The sequence below is a fragment of the Aythya fuligula genome, chromosome 5, assembly GCF_009819795.1.
Source record: "Aythya fuligula isolate bAytFul2 chromosome 5, bAytFul2.pri, whole genome shotgun sequence".
Taxonomy (NCBI): domain Eukaryota; kingdom Metazoa; phylum Chordata; class Aves; order Anseriformes; family Anatidae; genus Aythya; species Aythya fuligula.
The window spans coordinates 64,096,065-64,116,987 of NC_045563.1; the positions used below are offsets into that span (position 1 = coordinate 64,096,065).

General features: G+C 37.5%; 2 protein-coding genes across 2 annotated transcripts in view; both read left to right on the forward strand.

The window, feature by feature from the left end:
* Positions 1–78: 78 nt before the first annotated feature.
* LOC116489866 (ubiquitin carboxyl-terminal hydrolase 47-like) lies at positions 79–15,999 on the forward strand. The gene is given in 5 exon segments (XM_032188571.1): positions 79–202; positions 12,677–12,736; positions 15,765–15,819; positions 15,822–15,911; positions 15,914–15,999. Coding segments are annotated over 5 exon segments (330 nt in total). The 5' UTR covers positions 79–163.
* A 2,057-nt stretch (positions 16,000–18,056) lies between these two features.
* Positions 18,057–20,923, forward strand: part of USP47 (ubiquitin specific peptidase 47) — a 35,416-nt gene continuing 32,549 nt past the window's right edge. The window contains 2 exon segments of the mRNA XM_032188876.1: positions 18,057–18,192; positions 20,468–20,564. Of these exon segments, the coding sequence (XP_032044767.1) occupies positions 20,494–20,564 (71 nt within the window). The 5' untranslated portion in view covers positions 18,057–18,192; positions 20,468–20,493.

Sequence of the window (20,923 nt, forward strand, 5' to 3'; positions counted from 1 at the left end):
CCGCGGCGCTGCCCTCGCTGGCTGGGGCGGAGGAGGAGGAGGAGGAGGAGGAGTGAAGGAGGATGAGCCGCCCGCATCCCCACGCCTCCCGCTGCTGACGACGGCGGCGACGACGCTCGGCTCTGCCTGCTGCGGGCCCAGCGCCGCGCCGCGCCAACCGGCCATGGTGCCCAGACGAGAGAACCAGCTCGTCCCCAAAGAGGTGAGTGAGGCGGGGGGCCGCGGGCAGGGCGGGCAGCGGGAGGCGGCGGCGGCGGCCTCTGCGGCGTCTGGGGGGCCTGGTGGGCCGGGGGGGAGGCCTGGCCCGGCCCGGCCCGCATCGGCTCTGTGTGCGGAGGCAGGGGAGGGGAGGAGGGCCCGTCTTTGTGAGGGGGCGGGAGGGTCCCTGCGCCCGGGGGTAGCGCGGAGGCGGGGGGGAAGGGGAGAAGGCCCGGCCCGGCGGGATGGCGGCGCCTGCGCCCGGCCACGGCTTGGGCTGCCCCGGGGTCGAGATCTGTCCCCGTACCAGGGCCTGGCTGCCGGGGTGCCCGAGGGAGGGGGAGGGAAGGGAAGGGGAAAGAGAAGGGAAAAAAGGGACCGAAGTGCTCGATGGCAGCCGGGCGGAGGGAGCTGAGGCCGAGTCAGCCCCGGCTGGTGTTTGCGGCAGGGTAGGCCCCTCGCCGCCGCCTTGTAGCGGGGAGGAAGGGAGAAGGTTTGTGTTTGGTCAGAGGCTAAAGATAAGAGCCTGCGTGGAAGAGGAAGGCTAAGCCTCTGTCCTGCAGCGATAGGCGAATGACGCGTGTCAAGTAGGAGAGATACTGCTCGGGGAAAGGACTCCGCGAGCCGTGCTGTGACACGGGGGGAAGGAGTAGATAGCACAGGGGAGCGTTAACAGAACTTTTGTTCACGTGGCAGGTAGGCCTCCGTATTTATCTGACTTTTCGGTTTTACTTTTCTGTTAAATTATTCAAGCCCTTCTTTGCTGTTGAACACCGAGTGTCACTGGTCCTGGGAGGCTTTGTGTCAGGGGTAAGGGCTTCAGTTTTTACAGTGTTTAGAAAACAAAGTGGTGATACATTAAATGGTATTCTTGGGAACAACCGTGAAATAAAATTCTAATTTCAGACGCAAACAGAATTGTACAGGTAAAGTCAGGGCAAAATGTACCTCTCGAGTTTTTTTTTTTGGTTTTTTTTTTTTTACAATCCTAGAGATTCAAAGGACTATATTAAGCCCTTTTTTCCTGATAAAAGATCTCCAGAAATGTAAGGGATGGAATGTAGTAGCTAGTATGCCTAAATATTTCATTAAAAAAAAATCCAAAAATTGAGGAAAAGGGATAGAAAACAGGAGCTAGTGTACTTAAGTTATTTAAAAAAAAAAAAATGTAAAAGCAAAGGAGACTGGCAGGAAAAAACCTTGTGGCAATTGTAGCTAACTGGAACAGCAAGGTGATTAATAGAAGAATTTAGCTGAGGCTGTTTCCTTAGTTATATGTATTAATAGTATCCCTGTTGGCTTTAAAGCTGTTTTCAGAATGTACAGTATGATTCAGATGGGTATTTTTAACCGACTCATTGGACTGGGATTTTGCATGCACTTCTCTCTGCAGAGAGGGGAAATATGGGTAAAGAAGATGAATACTTAAATATATGATTACAAATATGGATATCTTAAATATGAAATCGATAAACTTCTTAGATAGTGCTACTATGAGCTACTTAGTGTGTTTTTTCATGTTCTTTATTGGGCCCCTATGCATTTTGTAAGTAACTGGAATGGAGCAATGTTAGTTCTGTGAGACTTTGGAATTTCTAGAAGCTGATGGTATTTTCTCTGAGAATATAAGAAATCAAATTGAGGAGAAAACCAGATTATTTGTGTTAAGCCCCCCGATGATATACATTGTAAGAGAACTTTCTTCAACTTTTCCAGTGTTTTTCAGTATGTACTCATTTTATTTCAGTGATAGAAGTTTAAGAAATATTATGCTACAGAATTCATGTTAGAGTCCTTTTGAGATTCACTAATAATCTCAAAGCAGAGAATGCTGAGTTACAGATAAACAGAATTCTTCAGGTCTGAGTTCTCAACAGCCACCTTCTAAATATTCCTATTATGCCATTAGCAGCAGCTGGAGGCAAGGCAGGTCTTTTGGAGTTTCAGTTCTACCCTTTGGGAGTGGATAAGGATTACAGTTCCATGTTTTGTCCCTTCCCAAAGGGATGAGTAATTATCGCTTGTATAGCTGGTTATCTTGTCCAGTTTTCCAAAGATTCAGGTGGGATGTGAACCAACGTCTGCCAAAGATGAGTACACCAACCATGTTTTTCCTTTACATTCCAGTGTAAAGGAGCAAGAAAAATCTGATGTTTGCTTTATGCTGATCTGGGGAATGACTAATCAATTAAAGGAGTGGATGGGAAAAAGGATTTGGTTCTTGTCTAAGGCTTCTGTGAGGCCACAGTAGATCTGGTAATAGGAGGAATCTGTAATGTTAACAGCCTTTGTTGGAAGAATAGGAAGAGAAGTATTAGTTGTTCCGAAGTCTTTTGTATATCTGTGCTTATAGGAGCTCAGATGGTTGTTTTTAAAGTATAGTAAATGTTTTCATTAGCTTTTTTAAGGAGTAATATTGTGTTTTCATGGATACAAAATGCTTGTAGTTCCACTACTGCCCTTTGAAATATCTTATAGTAGCATAAGAAAAATTTTTCTTCTGGGCATTGCATAGATTCAGCCTGCAATGCTAAGGTACAGGTAATCAGGGCTCAATTTTCTCTTGCTCATAACTTTGGCATAAAGTTCTTCATTTGGAACAGCTGTACTAATGTACTTTTCTAATAGCTGAGTGTTGTTAATGTTTATATTAAGATTTTTGTCCACAGCTATACAGGCATTTAGTAAATTAGTTCTTGCATTCCTGCCACTCTCACTGTTAACACTTTCACAATTGTTTCAATAGTTGTGTGACCAATGATTCCTTATGATGGGGGAAATAAGTATTCCTCTTCTTGAGACCAGGGTTCTGTACAAACTGTTCCATGATCCCTTTCCTTTCAATACTCAGTTCCTTTTCTCTCTTCATCTGAAAAAACACTAAATTGAGTGTTTTATATTCATTAACTGAAGTCATTGGGTCACATACAGGGCAACCCTAGTATAAATGCTAAACATTCTTTAAGAATTGCTTTGCTATTTGGTGTAAATTTCCCCCCCATTAGTTTAGTGAAACAGTTATCCAGGGAGGAAGAGGCATATAAAGATAGGTATGGAAGCAAGAAAATGGTGCTATTAGAAGGGTAAACACTTTAATGACTTTCTGTGTTTGAGAAGTAGACCTGAAACTTACATTTGGCAAATCTACCTCAAATAGAGAGAAATGGAATATTCTTATCAACACAGTTGGCAAGAAAGGGTAGCAACACAGGTTTGTTTTACTGACTTACAGAAACTACTGTTGATGTAGTTTCTGTAAGATGTATCAACTTACAGAGTATTGCCCAGGCTCATAGGATCAGTCAATATAAAAAGTGGGTTCTGTTGTGAGCTTTCTGAAATGTCTGTGCCACTAGTTAAATGCTATGCAGATTCTTTCTCAGCAGGTTCCAGCATGAACTATCCAGAGTAAACCCCGTCAAAATAAGAATATATGGTTTTTACTTGCTGCCATTTATTCAAAGATAGTGGTGAAATTTTTCAGCTAACTAATGTGAGTCCTTTCATCCCTACACTAATTAATCCATTTTATCTCCCACATTGAACAAATAAAAGATGTTTCTTGTTGGGTATCACATTAAACTTTATTAGAAGAACAGGAATCAGAGTAAGATATTTTGCGCTTCTTTTAGTGAAGGGACGTTCTTTTTCAGTGTTGATGACACCTGGGTTCTTTAATTCCGCTGTGTTAAGATACTCTGCAAGTAACTACCCGCTTGGTAGCTTATCAGTTTGTCCTTACTTTCTTTTTTGTGTGCTTTGGACGTAAAGTATGAAGGTATGATTGTGAAAATCTGACTACTTCATTGGCCAAGCAAATTGGGAAATGAAATTTAGGAAACAAAATCCAAACAGAATTCCATTGAGTCATTTGTTCCTTGCAAACAGACACTATCTGTGTAATACTCAGTACTGTAGATTGGTGAATAAGACGTGAAAGTAGCATGCAAGGTCTTTCCATGCTTAGTTCAATCACTGAGCTTCTCGGAGTCACACATTAGTTCTCCTTGCTGTATACATCTGGGTATGTAATCTGTAGTACAAAGAGACTTATCAGGATGATTATCTAATGGTACTTTGAGATCATGATAAGTTTTTGCCTAAGAGGTAGCTACTCGATACTGAAACCTCAGTCTGTAAGTGCTGCTGGCTAGTGTGGGTCACCAGTGATTAAAGTTGCTAAATCAGTTGAGTAGTACCATCATTTTTGTGCAGTTATACACTGCTTATCAAACAAGTAATAGACTTCCTTCTGAGCTGTGAAAGTAATTACGTGGGGGCAGAGAATAAATGTCTGCCAGTATTAAATTCTAAACGGTCTTCAGCTCAGAATTTCAGTATACAAGAAAAAAAACTTTAAACGCTTTGTTAGCTGTCATTCTTAAATAGGTTAAGTCCGATAATTCCGTTTTTCTGTTTTTTAAAACTGAAGTACCTGTGGATTTAGATCAGTGTAGATAATTTTCTTTAAAATAAGAATCTTCCTATTCCACAGATTAATAAGTGGGGTAGGAAGTATCACTGATAAATGACAATAAGTCATCAACTTCCTTTTGCTGATATTGTTACTAACATAAGGAACTTAAGCAGACCCAACACCTTGACTTTGTTACCTTGGCTTGTAGGTTTTAGTCTTGTGTGAATTAAAATCATCAGTCTTATTTTAAAACTTCTCCCAGGTATGTTTTTAATGGATACAGTAGTGACCCAAAAATGTGTAGTGACTCATATATCCAGCTCTGCTCCTGTTTTATTTGGAAATATTTTGGGTTTGCATAAGAAATTTAAGCATGAAAGATATGTTGCTAGAAAACTGAGCAATTGAGTTACATGTTCAGCCTTTTAATTCGGTTCAGAAATGTCTTTTGTTCATTTTGCAAACGCTTCAAGCTGTATTTACACTTTACCCTTTTGAAAGTGAATATGGTATACTTTCAAGTGAACTGCTTATTTAACATTTTACTGTATATTTCTTGTCTTGAATAAAACAATATTCTCAAAACAATGCTGTTGCAGTATAACTGAAGTATTGGTACCTGGAAATACTAGTACGTCTTACGTTTTTCTTGTAAGCTTTCAGGTAGAATGGTATCCAACTTGATCACAGTTTTAGGCACTGTGAAAGTGTGTAGTGTATTCTTTGTTCATGTTTTTGCAGTGTTTGGCATGCAGTCAGCTGCGTCAAACAAATGATGTTTGCTCAGCACTGGCACTTGAAATAACTTCTGAAAAGGAGTGTGTCTGTGTTCTCAAAGAATTAAGGGATAAAACTGGTAAAAATCACTCTACTGAATTCAGTCCGTGAGGGATTGTGACTGCACTCTTTGTGTGGCCATAAGGCTACTTTAAGTGCTTCTGAAAAATGACAGAGTTTTAGATGGGCAGTTATGTAAAATAGTTAAGCACTCCTTATTGTACCCTAGTTCCTCAGAATGCTTCATCTGAGTTAAATTCCTCTGTAGGTGCACAACCAGGACCCCTTTAAAAAAGGTATATTCAGTTGTTCAGGATGTCGTTGCGTGGCAAAAGGAGAGTGGTGTTGGAGCAGAACCTGAATGTTGTGTGTCTTCTCAATAAGATGTAATGAAAGCCTTTCAAGTAATGAGGAGATGTGTATGAATTCTGTAGGATTAGTGAATTTTAGTTTTAGAAGATGTGTAAGAAATGTACTTGATATACCATAAAAGTATTTACAGTAGATTATGTCTGAAAACAGATTCACTTTGAGCTTTTGAAGAGCTTTTGAGCTTTTTTGCATTTTTGAAGAAGTCTGATGCAATACTGCAGGAGCTAAAGGAACCCAAGGCAGCTAAGTTTACTGATTTGTAGAAGTATTGTGTTGAGATCAAGAATAATAACTGAAATTAGAGAAAAAATAAAGCAGGTAAAACTTAATGGTAGTGCCTCTCTTGTTTATAGTAAAGTATTTTGATTGATTAGATTACTATATGGAGAAAACATCTAGGTTCTTATACATAATCGTAGGTATGGCTTTCTGTGGAGTTACTCTGCTTTAGTGTTCCATGTTCTACCTGGAATCCTTTGTGGTGCTGATAGCAAATACGGTTTATGGCCAGGCTTTGTGGGTGCTTATGTTCTGAACTGTAACTGCTCCATGCCATACTGCTAGACAACTGCACAAGGAATCTGTGCTGGTCCACCTTGCTATTTCAGATTCTCCTCTTCCTTCACCAGCAGCAGATTGACAGAAAGAATTAAAAAATACCTATGGATTCCTGTCTTTTAATCTCAAATGTCTGTCTGTCTGTTGTGTCGCTCCGCCCCCCAACCCTCCCCCCCCCCCCCCAAAAAAAAAAAAAAGTATGCATATTTTTCCAGTAATTTTTTAGTAAAGCAAATTGCATTTCAAAATTACCCAAACAGAGAAATCCTTTTTTCCTCTCACTCTGATTGTTTTCAGGCTAACATTGTATTTGTAAATCTTAATCCAGAAAAATGTCCTTTAGATTATTGTCATGGTAGCAAAATGTTTCAATAAAGTCTGTGGTATGCCTGGGCTTTATGGAATGGTGAGCAAGTGTGAAAGCATGCCCACTGCTTTTGGGACTCTACATGGGAAATAAATGATGTGATTACAATACGATGGATGAAAGTGTTATATGTATCTCAATGGTGTTCTTGGATTTTACAGATGCAAGAGAAATGAGCATGGTGATAAAGTGAGGTACAGACAGGATGTAAACAAATGGGAGTGGTAGAAAGATGGGGCTGTTTCAGGTCCAAATGTGAAGCTTGTACTGTAAGGGGGGATGTATAGAGGCTGGCAGACAGTTTGCAAATATGTAAAACTTCATTTACATTAATTCTCATTGTTTTAGTCCTGGGTGCAAAACACACCAGAAATGAACTGAACTCAAGACTGAAGTTATCAAAATGTCCAGTGTTTATATCTGGTTTAGATTGTTAAAAACTTGATCCATTATTATGGAAGATGTGTTCTTTATCCATTAATTATCTGTTCTTTTCATTCTTGTCTTTGTGTCACCTGTAGGGTGACCAGGAAACATTTGTAGTCTTATCTTATTGACAGTTGCTGCATCTAATTTTTAAGAGAAGTAATTAATCTTGAATCACCTTTAATTTACCAGATTTAAAGGAACAGTAGAGGCGTAAAAGTAAAAAGACAGGTTCTTCAGTATGTTCTTAAGAACGATATATTTAAGGTCCTCTTAAAAATGCAGAAATTTAAAGGTCGAATGTAGCCTTTGTAATAAAGGAAAAACAAAGGTTTTGACTGTAATTCAGCTGTCATCAGACATGTCCTCTGTATCACTTCAGGGTGCTTTAAACACCCTGGATAAATGTACTACTCTGGCCCTGTACCAACTTTTTCTGGTTGTCATTTCTACTTTTGTAAATGCTTTTTTTTTTTTTTTTTTTTTTTTTTTTTTTTTAAAATGAGTGAGTGATCCACAAAGTAGGAACAAACTCTCAAAGGTAAATGCTACCCTAATAACAACACTATTTTTAAGACAGTGTGGTTTTGGACATGTTCAGAAAGTTATGTTAGACTTATGTTAGGAAACATAAATAGAAAATAGTAATTTGGCCATTCCATGAATGACTGTTTATAAGCAAGCTCTGTTTCAATGAGGGGAACAAACAGTAACTTTTAAAATTTAAACTTGTGTTACTAGAGAAGCAATTTCTGTGGAGTTGGTCTTTGAAAATAACTAATCAATCCAAAAACCTACGTGAGACAGAAGAGAGGAAAACACAACCTTATTTTCCAAAACAAACAAGAATGTAGTGACTCTGCTACAGAATTCCTTGTCATTCCTCTTTTCCTGCCTGCATCAGGTCATCCGCCAGAGAAAAGCATTCTTGGTGTTCATCTGGCCAGGGCCATCCGTCTCTATTATGGCTCCAGCCTTCTTCCATGCTTTCCAGCAGTTATCCTCTGTCTACAGTAGGCTGAAGATACAGGGTGAGGGTGAAAGCAATGTGATTGCTGCAATAATGACAATTCTTGCTTTTCCAGGCCGTTCAAAGCAGAAGGGGGAAATATTCATCTTTTCCTGTAAAGCAGCTGCAACCTTTACAGGAGACTCCACCAAAAGATGGAGGGTATAATTTCAGTCTTTAGGTCAACAACAAAAAAAAAAGTTGTTAGTGGTTTTAGTATTTAGTAATTTAAGTATACTACGTGTAATATACATATTAAAATGCTGCTACTATTCTGTGGTACTGGCATATCGCTTGATGCTTTTTAAGGAGAATTAAGCATTCAGTTGAGAAACAAGAAGACTGACTCAGATTAAAGCTAACCTACTGAAAAGAGGGTGGTTTAGGTTGGATATTAGGAAAAAAATATATTCACTGGAAGGGTTGTGAAGTATTGGAACAGACTTGCCCAGAAAAGTAGGTTGAGTCACCATCCCTTCAAAAAGCATGTTGATATAGTGCTTAGTGACAGGGTTCAGTGGTGGATTTGGCAGGGCTAGGTTAAAGGTTGGATTAGATGATTTTAGAGATCTTTCCAACCTGAATGATTCTATGAAAAACTAAACAGATATGATTAATTTTAAGAAGGATTAGTTATTCTGAGGTAATTACATGTAGGTGCATGACCATTTGTACCAGCACAAGGAAGGGGACCTTCTGGGGCCTTAACTCCTTGTATAGGTGATGCATTGCTGCGTTCAGTCTTCAAGCTGCCTCATATGTGTGGAGTGTTTTTAGTGTGTTGTAAACTCATCAGTCTTACGTATTGAGTTTTCAAAATACATGTTCATATTACTGAATAAGTGTAATCATAATTATTGTGTAATTGGAATTATTTTAAGTATTTAATTTAGGTATCGCTTTAATTATTGTTGAAGTATATCAAAGCCATGAGATGAAAACATAGCTTAACGCTATAGGTTGAAGCAGAGAGACAATATGACCAAGGATCTAGTACTGCAAACATTTGAATTGAAATAGTGGACCAGTTTGTGATGTTAGAGTTAGCACCAGGTTCACAAGGTTGAAATCAGACTTAAAGCTTTGTAATGGGGGATATAATTGGGTCAGCCTGTGTGATTTTGAGCCTAACATTTTGACTCTATTGACAGTTTTTCTAAAGTATTTTTGCAAATTCTAATCGGAGAGGGTTGTCGCACACTGGAACAGGCTCCACAGGGAAGTAGTCACTGCACCCAGCCTGTCGGGAGTATAAGAAGCGATTGGACTGTGCCCTTAGTCACATGATCTAAAACTTTGGGTAGACCTGTGCGGTGCCAGGAGTTGGACTGATGATCCTTATGGGTCCCTTCCAACTTGGGATATTCTATGATTCTATGGATCTCCTTGCACAATGCCTTTGAAATCTCTAAGTGTAATTGTGGGGTGGAGAAGTTGCTTAGAACTTTTAATATCCATTTACCTGTGCTGGATTAAAAGCTGATAAACAGTGGGCTTAAGAACATGTTTATTTAAAATTAAAACAATTGTATCACTTAAAATACTTTTTTTAATTGACTTGGTAATTTTCCTTCTTATTTTCCTGTCTTCTTCGTGTTCCTAGCAAAAAGACAAGCCTAAAATTATTTTTTTCTTCAGAAAAAGTTGTAGTAGGAGATGCCTCAAGTTAAGAGCTCAAAATTATTCTGCTCATTATATTAGTGCTTAGAAAGTGTTTTTTTTCTGTTTTTTTTTGTTTTTTTTTTTTACCACAACTGTACTGTAAAATGCTTTCTTATAAACATATTTTTTGGTTCAGGCATTCATAATGAATTCTAGGTGCTTCTTTTCCCTAATTAACTACAATACAGCTGCAGAGGTACCTGTGTTGAGTAACAGCTCATGATGCTCTGACAGAGTTAACTAAGTAAACTCTCTTTCAAACAGTTGCTTTCTTCCTCCAAAATGCAGTCAAGTACATGTCAGATTTGTTCTCTTTTGTAGGTTAGTAATTGCAGCAATGTCCGAAGCGGTGGAGGACTTCTGTTTGGTGCTTTGCTCATTCCAAAGATATTTTTAGCCACTGTGTTGCTTTCCAGGAGCATGTACCTGCTTACCTGGCTGTATCAGAGAAACTGGCCCTTGAAGAAAGAATTTTTGCAGGCCTGGCAAAAGCATGGAACATGACTAGCCCAGCTGGGGGATGAGTGAGTTACAAGCTTGTAAGGGGCTACTGAGATCCACTGTTCAGAATGCGTAAGGTGAAGGGAGCTTTTAGACTGGAGATGGTACGTAGCTCTGTGATTTCTCTCTTTGCTTGCTGTGTAAAAGTTTTTGGCCTTCCTGTTCTTTGTTAAACATAGGTGCTGCCAATATGCCTTGCCTAGATCAGTCGACTGGACATCTTGGAGCAGGTGAAGAAACTGCTGGAATGTAGTTGTGGTTTCTCAAGGGGCAGATCTGCAATAATTTGTTATCATTGAAAAAATTGAAACTTCCGGTCAGTTGAACTATAGTGTCTGAGTGTTTCTATACTGTGGTACTTCAGAGATAAAATCAGACTACTTTTTGTGACTTAAGCTACCAAATTTAACTATATTTCAATGGTGAAAACTTATACCCAATCAGTTACACAAGACTTGGAATGCACACTCCAAAGTTTGCATAGCAGTAATGTGATAGACAGTAGTCACTTGTGTGCATTTGTATAGTCTTAAATTGCTGATGCTACATGAAGTTTGAGAATTGCAGCTTTAGGCTTAATCATCCAAGTCATTTTGTGAATGTGAACATGTTTACTATTGCCACTTGCTGCTGATCTCTTTGCGTTGCCTTCTGTTACATGATTTGTGAGAATTATTTATAGAGCGTGGACATTAGAAACTACTAGTGATTGTTTTAAAGTCTCGATAAGCTGTTAACTGTGCTTGGCAGCCAAAGTTTGCACATCTGTTATTTAAACTCTTGACTTGAAATTTGTAATTTTTGCTTACTGATTCGTGCTGTTGTTTTCTTTCTTCTCCGTTTGCAATAATGGAATTCCGAAAACTTCAAGTACAGTATACATGAAGTTTGAGCTTAGCTTTAAGTTTCAATCTCTGAAAGCTTTACAAAGACTGAAACAGGAGTTAAATTTGGGAGAGTCTTCCCTCGTTTGAAAACAAAATGTTCTTTCACTTTGTCCTCTTAAGGCTAGTAAAATGCCTGCTGTGAAATTTTAATGAACTTAGTGGTTCAAGCTGAAAAAATGCAAGCCCACATCTAAAAGCAGTGTTAAGATGTATGTGCTTTTGCATGACAAGATTGCATCAACATGTATCTATATAGATCACCAATTGATATGTTTTTGTTTAAGGTACATGAGGAAAATGCTTATGTAGAACAGCTCTCTGGAATGTCTGCAAATATCCAACCTGTTTGTTATTTATATGTTAGTATTATAAAAACTGTTTTCCAAGTCTGGTCTAAAAACGTAGTCGGAAAATTCCTACCACGGTAGGAATCAGGAATGTAGGTTTCAGAATCTCATCTATACAAATGGGAGTGTGGGATATATGGAGTGACATGGGATGAAAGTGTCAGTGTTTTAATATTTAGAAGGCTAACATTTAAAATTGCAATTTTTTAATATAATATAGAACATACTTTGAGTATCCCAAACGATTGACCAAAAGACTAACTTGTAGAAGAATTCTGTGGTAAATAATCATAGAATAGTTTCCCAAACTGCAGCCTTAAGTATCCATTTGCTTTCTGTTTATGCAGTGGAGGGCCTGCAACTCAAGTTATTAAGCTTACTATCATGCGTACTTCCAAATTTCTTCATTTTCCTCTTCTTTTATGGATAAATAAAAAACCTCAGTGCTTCGATTCAGAAACCAATTAATTTGATGTCTGTAGTTGGAAAACATTTGTATGCATAATGCTCATTGGTGCATTTGGTGGTGTGATAGTACTGAGGAAAACTCTCTTCTATAAGAGAGTTTTACTTTTAAGAGTTTAAGGAATAAGTGAAGTCAGTAATTTTATCCCTTTATTATTTCCAGTTGAATGCTTCAAAATGGGTTCATACTAATATAAACTTTCCTACAGAAAGTATTGAGCCAAGAAGGAACAGCTTCATACAGAACTGGCTACCCTTCGTAATTTATAAATGCAATGCCAAACTGAATTACAGGATTATATGTTAATCTTGCACTAAAGCCATTTCAGGTAAAATATTTACCTTTGCAGGGCCTTTTAATATAACAAAGGAATGTATAGTATGAATTTACTTCCTGAACTGTTTTTTATACACTTGCTTTTTTTACTTCATGAAATGTGGTCTGTGGTTACATCCCAACTTACTAACATCTTGTGATGACTCAGTAATGATTTAAATGTTAACATGTTAATTCGAGAACTTGTTCTGTTGTTACAATGGTTGGAGGGTGTTCCTTTCAAGTTACTCTGCATGTGGTGGTTTGGAATTTAGTATTCTTTTATTTACACTATAAAACTGATTTCATGGGGAAAAAAAAAGTTACTATTTTAAAGAATTATGACTTGTTAATTTTGTTTTTATATACTATAGGATATGTTTTGGAGTTGCAGACAGAGTATCTTTGCTGAAATGAAGAAGAAAATTTCGACGGTAGACAGATGAAATCAACTTTATTAATAACTAGATACATAGTAACAGCATGAGGCTGTAGCACTGATTTCTAAGCATGAGCTGAGAAATGAGCATTCTAAGCCAGAGCATGAGCTGTTGAATTCTTTTGCATGTTCTTGAATACCGAGATTATGTACATATTAAATGCAGTCTTACTTAGTTTGAAGCTTCTGCTGTTATGTTCATATGCTTTTCCATTGTGTTTCTGTAGCCTTCTAGTTTTTCATCAAAAATATAATTGTGTATTATCAATTGTATACCAAATTATGTGGTGATTTTATTTATTTATTTATTTTTTGTTTACCCTGTGGACTTGATTCGATAATGGTCAGGCAAAGTAGTTCAGAGGTTGATCACTGGCCAGTATTTCCTTTTACAGTATTTTTATTGTTAAGAAATCCCAAATAAGATGTTTGTGTAGACTGATAATTCAGATGGTGTATGTGAAAGGTAAGATATGAACAGAGTTGAAACTGAGGTTGTCTTTGCTTCACCTATTTACTGTGAACATGAAACAGTGAAAGCTCAAATGATGGCTTAACATCTTTTGCAATACATCCCTGAGTTAAACCAGTTCACTCTGTCAGAATTACGCTCTGAACGAGGAAGAGAGGATTTGTCTGGCATGGAACATCCAGCAACCCAACCAGCAAATCTCTGTAATCTTCTATAATTTGTTCTCTTAATGTTATTTCCTTTATGGAGTTCTCCGTCCATCAGATACGATGAGTATAATTATTTTCTGTATGAGTCAGAACTGATTTGTTATCAAAAGCAATGGAGAAAGCTTGAGTAGGAGGATTTGAATTCATAGGGATCTTCTGCAGAGAGAAAGGGAATGGTGGCGTTGATTATGAGAAGGCAGAACAAAAAGGAATTGAGACTCCAATTAGAGAACTTTTCTTCCTGCTGTAGTCATATAGGGTCAGTACAAAATTAGTGTGGGAACTATATAAACTAGAGTTAACATTTTTTTTCTAGATGGAACTGTATGAGTAGTACCAGATGCCTCTAAGCTCTGCACTGTTGGACCCAGAGCAATCCAAGGTCTGTAGGTTGGAATGGGAGGTGCTTTTATGAGTTTATTGATTTTAGCTCCTGATGATTTTCTACAGAATAATCGGAAGTGGACTACTGAACTCTGGGCCATAAATTTCTCTTTCGTAACCATACCATGAAAGATTCAAATTGTATACCTATTGTTTGATCAAAAAAAAGGGTGGGGGGTGCTCTGTGCTTGAAACAAAGGGAAAGAATCCATCCTGAGGAGTAATCACTAGTGAAATTTAACTTTAGTCTACATACATCAAACTACTTTACTCTTGAACTATATTTCCTTAAGGTGTAGCTAATGTTTCAGAGATAGTTTTGTATGTCTTCTTGGAAAGTAGTTCATAAACCTTGCATTCTGCAGTCAAGGTTATGTATGAAGCTGACAAGTTGCCGATTTGCTGGAAGTGGTACGTTGCATATTTTAAGCATGCAGCTAATGTCCTGTGTTGAACTCTTCGGGTGTCCTTCATAAACTTATTGTACTTGAAATTCTTAAGGGAAGTTGGGCTTTAAATCAAGAAAATCAGTCTAAAGCAAGGTAACATAATATGGATTAGGACAGGGAAGAAGTGGCTTATTTGCCTGTCTCTGTCAACTTCTTCCTCCGGTGATAGGACTAGATGCTGCCATTACCTAATGTTTCATTTTTTGAGTTGCATGAAGACTATTGGCTGATCTTGAAATTGTGGAGAATAAAGGGATCAGGCTAAAATGCTTGTTCCTCTTAATTAAGAGATTCAGTGTTTAAGACCATAAGGGACTGTAGCCACTTGGTCATCTGTGTTGAGTTTGATTATGTAGAAATACACGACCATTAAAGTGTTTAGTTCTTTGTAGTTGTTTATTCTATAGTTTTTGACATGGCCGACGGTTTTAGCATGAACACGTTCTTGCTGTATTATTTAATGTTTTATCCACTGAAAGTGGCGATAGTGCTGCATGTATCTGTTTGCCTTTCTTGATGACTGCTTCTTTAGCCATGAAGTGAGATTTGGGTGGTCTGACATGCATTACTAATACTTCCTGTGTCACAAGTTGAAAAGGCTGACTCCTTGCGGACTAATTCTTTCCTTTTACTGACCTCAGTGCTTTCTTGTGTGACCTGTACTTAAATATTAGTTATTCTTTGTTTTAGAAGCGCAAGTCCTTTCGAAACTGAGATAATGATTGTATTTCACTAGATCTTTGGCTTCCTTGTTTTTTTTTTCAGTGATGAAAATGGCCATTTTCCTGGCTTATCTGGCTCTATAAAATTTTACCTCTATTCCATTGCATTCTTCACTCAAGATTGTTACTTTTCTGATTTCAGATATATTGAAGTTGCTGTTTTAGCTTTCTTTACTTTGTTGTGCTTTGAGACTACATGGTTTGCCATTGCTCAATGTTAATTTTCTTACTGTGTTTTAAGCAGAAGAACTTCTGCGACTCACCCAGCAGCGGATGTGGTAAAAGAAAATTGATAGTGGCTTGATGAAGAGACTTTTTGTTTTAATGGATGTCTCCAAGCTTCCAAATAATCTTGGAAGCTGCGGTTTGCATTTTGAGAAATAACAATGAGGTGTATTTCTATCTCACAGCATTTAGGACCATGTCAGAGCCTAAACCAGCTTGAAGTGATGATTTGAAATTCTCTTCCTGATTCAAGAATCTTCTGTGTGCTTAAAGGCTAAAGTTGTGTGTTGAACTTGAGCAGTTTATTTCACCACATGTTGATCCACTCATCCAGATTCCTTCTTGTTCTATGAAAATGAAGCATATTTTGACATGTTTTCCAAAACTTGATGGTTCTTTACTTATGAAAGCAGACATAAGAGACCTAGGTCCTCTTTTAGGATCCTTAGGTCATAAAATATAATGCATTTAATTAGTGAAATCTTGTTTTCATTATTTTTTTTATTAAGATACAAATTGTTGTTAGCTTTACTGACTGAATTGTTTGTCTCTGTCATTTTAGGTAGAAAGTGCTGCTGAGGAGCCCAGAGTGCTGTGTATAATACAAGATACCACAAATTCAAGACAGTGAATGAACGTGTTACTTTGAACCTTCCAGCTTCCACTCTGCTTAAAAAGCTGTTTGAAGATGTGGCTTCAAAAGTGGGCTATTGAATGGGACCTTTGATTTAGTGTGTGGAACTGGAGATAATGTACTGATACGGTATGGCAAAAAGTGCTTTTTCATTTCCTGTTAATAACAAACATTTGAGGCTTCACATTACAGAAAAAATGTCAGCCATATTGCCTAGTGCATATTTCATAGTTAATTTTTTTCATTAATCCTAATAAAAGCTTCTAGTATGTGCACCAGAGCAGGCTGACACTGCTATTTATTTGGCTGAATGTCACTGTTCTACATCCACATTTTAATGTCAAAATGTGCTTTTTATTGATACGTGTACTTAATCAGTAAACAAAACTTAAGATCATTCAAACTTAATGCTAGTTTTCATTTTCAGTATGTATTTTCAGTAATAGTTCATGTGATAATTAACCCCTTTGTCAGTTTCCTTTGGTCGTATTTGAGAAAACTTTCCATGTTTCTTATACCTGTCTGAATGTACTGTACCGAAAAAAGACTAACATTATTTCTTTTGCTTATTGTAAATCAGTGTTGTTTTTGGTTAATATGATTCTCAGAGATGCATTTAGAAAACTTTACAAGATTTTTTTTCAAGAAATAGCTTATTTCAAGACATGCTTGTGCTTGCTGACTTTTTTTTTTTTTTTTTTTTTTTTTTTTAACAAAGTGCACGTAGGCTTTGTAGGATTTACTGTTCTGCAGGAATTTTGCAGACCAATGTCTTGGCTCCTGAGTAGATTGTCCATCTTCTGAGTATTAAACTGTACTATAGTACTTATTTAAACTGTCTTTTAAACTGCCCCAAGTTCTTCCAGTGTTAATGAGTATGTTTGTTTCATCTTGTCTTAGTGTGCAGAAAGCTACTTCAAGCAATATACTTGGACAGAATCTGGTTAATTTGCATATAAATCTGTTTAAAAAAATAAAGCGCTTTATTTTTTTAACAGACTCCAATAGATCAGAACAGTGACAAACTATTCTTGATGCTGGTTTTGAGCCAGGGAAGAAAAATTTTCTACATTTGACAGACAAGGATGGTGAGCAACCTCATATAGATCGGTAGGTAAAATCTTTGCTCAGCTACGTAAGCTATAGTGCTCGGAGGATAGATGTATGCTATGTGTATTGCTCTTCTCATAATGTCAGAAAATGAAACTAAATGGGGCTATATGTTTCATATAAGCTACTACCTCAGGAACCTCAACGGGCTTTTAGACTGCTATGTAATGCTTCTAGGTTTATCCTGAATTAAGACCAATTCCACTAATAATGACTTATTTTTACTTTTTATTCATACTTGTTGAGTATTTACATGTATGTAATGCTTTGCTATGGATAATTTTGTAAGATTATATAATTAATCCGACATGTTTAGGATAGTTTTAATAATATAGGTTTAATTATACTTGTTCCTTTCCTTGATTGTTTGAAAGCAATGTTAGGCACTCATGGGAATTTTCAGAAAGATAGCGCGTATCAACAGTAGAATTATTTGCTCCCAATTTTACCTTAATTTAAAAATAATAATAAAAAAAAAGATCAGTGTTTCTGCAAGCAATTGTCTGCTGTAACAAAATATTGTAAGATTGCTGTTCCTCAAATATGCGATGTAGTAACAGATAAACATAGGTAGAGTTTATTTAAATTGGGATCAGGTAGACCAGTGATATAGGGATGTTTATTACTCAGCTCTGATGTCAGCATAAGGCCTACTTAGCCTTTATGGACTTCATTATCTGGAAAAGAATGAAACCCAAGGTCAGAATTTGAGGATGATTTGAAGGAATACTGAAATTGTAGTTTTCATACCAAAAAAAGGAACGAGAATTGTAATTTTGCATTTTAGCACTCTGAACTTGAGACATAAGAGATGATAAATTGCAAGCTTGCTTGTTGTATGTATTAGAATACTTTATTTGATTATACAGAATTGTAAAGGGTATTTCCTTCCACTAGCATAAATAATGCTTTCTGAAGGAGCTGGGAATTTGGAGGGCAGAATTGAATATTTATTACCCAAACAACTGTAAATCTGCTGTGTTAAAAGTGAAAAAAAGTATGGTATTTTAAGCTGATTTCTTAGCTGTGAGAGAAATTTTCTAGGTACTTCAGTAAAAAAAAAAAAAAAGTATAATTTTTGCATAAAATAATTGCATTTCTGTTTAGGAGGAATCAGGTACAACAGATGACAGTGTGCAAGACAGATTTATAGGCCCACTTCCAAGAGAAGGCTCTGTTGGCTGTACCAGTGATTATGTCAGTCAAAGCTACTCATATTCTTCAGTCCTGAGCAAATCAGAGACAGGTATAATGTTCTCTCTTGTAAAGGCATTACTAATTTGTTACTATTTTAGTATACTTTGAAATAGCAGCATCTTCAGAATTCTCAAAAGAAATCCCAATTTATTGGGAGGGGAGGGCAGGAGGAGGAACCACCATGCTGATGTATTTTCCCATCACATTTTCTATGACATCCTTGCACTATGGAAGAAGAAGAGCTCTATCTCATCCATATCTATTGACAGTGCAATCAGTGCAATTCAACTGTCAGGGACCCTCAATTTCCATATTAATCCACTGCTGTGTCCCTGGCTGAGAAGTTGTGACTGTATTACCAAAAGTATTCATTCCCAAGCTGTGTTTTCAGTTGCAGCTCAATGAGTACTTGATGCCATTTTGTAAGAGGGGCTGTTCCCAAATCTTTGCAATCCAGGAATGTTAGCTATTGTCTTTCTCCTGCAGCCCCTCAGTTCTGTTTCCCTGCTTACACTGTGATTGCCAAGAGATTCTGTCCACTGCCTGTCACCTCACCAGTGAGGCAGAGACTCCCTCTGGAAGGGGAACGCAGCTCAGTGCCAGGGCAGATCCCTCTTGCTGTACAGAGAGGGGAGGACAAGGCAGCTTCTGCCCAGCCAGCCAGCAGCTGCTGCCACCTCCCACAGTCTGTGTGTTGCAGCCCTTCCCTCTCTGGTTGGCTGAAAGGAAATGTTGCACAGTTGAAGTGGTTGCCAGAAGGGAAGAGTAAAGAAGCTGCTGGAATCTCATATTTTTCATGGTCATAGCTCTGTTTTGCTATCAAGATATGCACTCCCCAGTTGTGTATGAAGATTGACAGATACTAAATTCTTGTAACATCACAGGCATGAAATATTTGGGAGTATCCCTGTCAAATTTCATACTATTACAGAATCACAGAATTTTCTAGGTTGGAAGAGACTCAAGATCATCGAGTCCAACCTCTGACCTAACCACTAGCAGTCCCCACTAAACCATATCCCTAAGCTCTACATCTAAACGTCTTTTTGAAGACTTCCAGGGATGGTGACTCCACCACTTCCCTGGGCAGCCTAGAATCTATTCTAGAGTCTTACTTCATGTTCTTACCCATCTTCTCTACAAACACTCAGCTCGTATGTTTTTTTTCGGAGAAGCACTAGAATAGTGAGGTTGGAAGGGACCTCTGGAGGTCACCTGGTCCAACACCCCTGTTCAAGGCAGGTGTTCTTAATCCATTTGCTGAGCTGTTAATCCAAGCCCTGCAACATGCATTAGCATTTGCTTTTTATTTTTATATATGCTATTATGTGGTCCATAAGTTGTAGCTCAAGTAATAAGACTAATTCCTGCTTCTAAGCTTTTTTGAGCAGATACAAAGCTGACATATTACACCAGTTCATTCTTGCTTGAGATTTTTTTGAGATAGGAATGTTTATCTGCCGCATAACTTTTGCGTGTGACAAAACTAAGAAGATTAGTTGTGTACAGAGTAATAAATAAAATACACACTTCCAAAGTTAGCCTCTTCAGAAAAATTGCATGTTTGGCATGGAGTAGCTGCCTCTTCATTACTAATATGAAACTGAGATGTATTTAATACAGCTTCAGTGTATGAATAAGTGTATTTGCTTTATTACATGGTGCTTCAGTATATGTTGCTTGCTTATCAGCTGTTATTAATGTTATATACTTCGAGAAAATCTTAAAATGACAGTAAGGTAATACAGATATCTCCCTTTTCAGCTAACAAAACCCACTAATTGTTAGTAGCTTTTCTAGTTACTGTGGAAGATTTAGAGAGATGTATGTGCATTGGCACTTAAGATGTTCGGTTTATAGCTCTCAGGCTTTAAATACAAACCAATACTGATACAAATTGTAACTACATTATAACTAGGATATTTTGTAGTTGATAGCTAGGCAGTAAGTAAGCTACTTTACAAATTTTACAGAAGTCTAGAATTTGTTCATAAAATACTTTACCTATTAAAACTATTTAGTGTTATCTGTGTCTCCATTGGTGGAGGAATGTCAACATTAAATATTGTTTATTGCTGTGAAATGTGATTCGTGATGATTAAAGTAGCTCTGTGTAATGCAGAGAAAACATCTGTGTTAAAAACTGGTTTTTTAATGCTTACTGAAGTAAGCAATTGTAAATTGCCTCAATTTATGTAGTACAAATGACAACAGCTGGATGTAGTTCTTGAGTAAACATGATCACAGTTGTCTTATTGTCAAACATATTTTATGTGATGTGGCATCTTTTACATTATTTCCATATCATTCTTTTGTATTTATAGGCTATGTGGGTCTAGTAAATCAAGCAATGACTTGCTACTTGAACAGCCTTTTACAAACGCTTTTCATGACTCCTGAGTTTAGAAATGCATTATATAAGTGAGTATACATGATCAAAATACATTCCTAATGTCACAGTATGTACTATCTGTCCTGACACATTGTGGTAGAAAAACCTTTTAAATGCCTTCTCTTTTGCATATTGAAATGTATCTGAATGTTAATAGAAAACCTTGATTCCAAAGTGGATAGAATAGTTTGGATAACATGCAAGGATGCAGAAAAGTGAGTAGAGAAGTTATCCTAAGGGGAAAGGAGGAAGATTTCTTTTAATACTTGATACCAAACTGGATAGGCTAGTACATGTTACCTGTTTAACATCTTCAGATTTTGCTGAAATACTAGAATATTATTGTTGTGGCATAGACTAGCTTTTTAAAGCTAGTCTATTGTTGTGG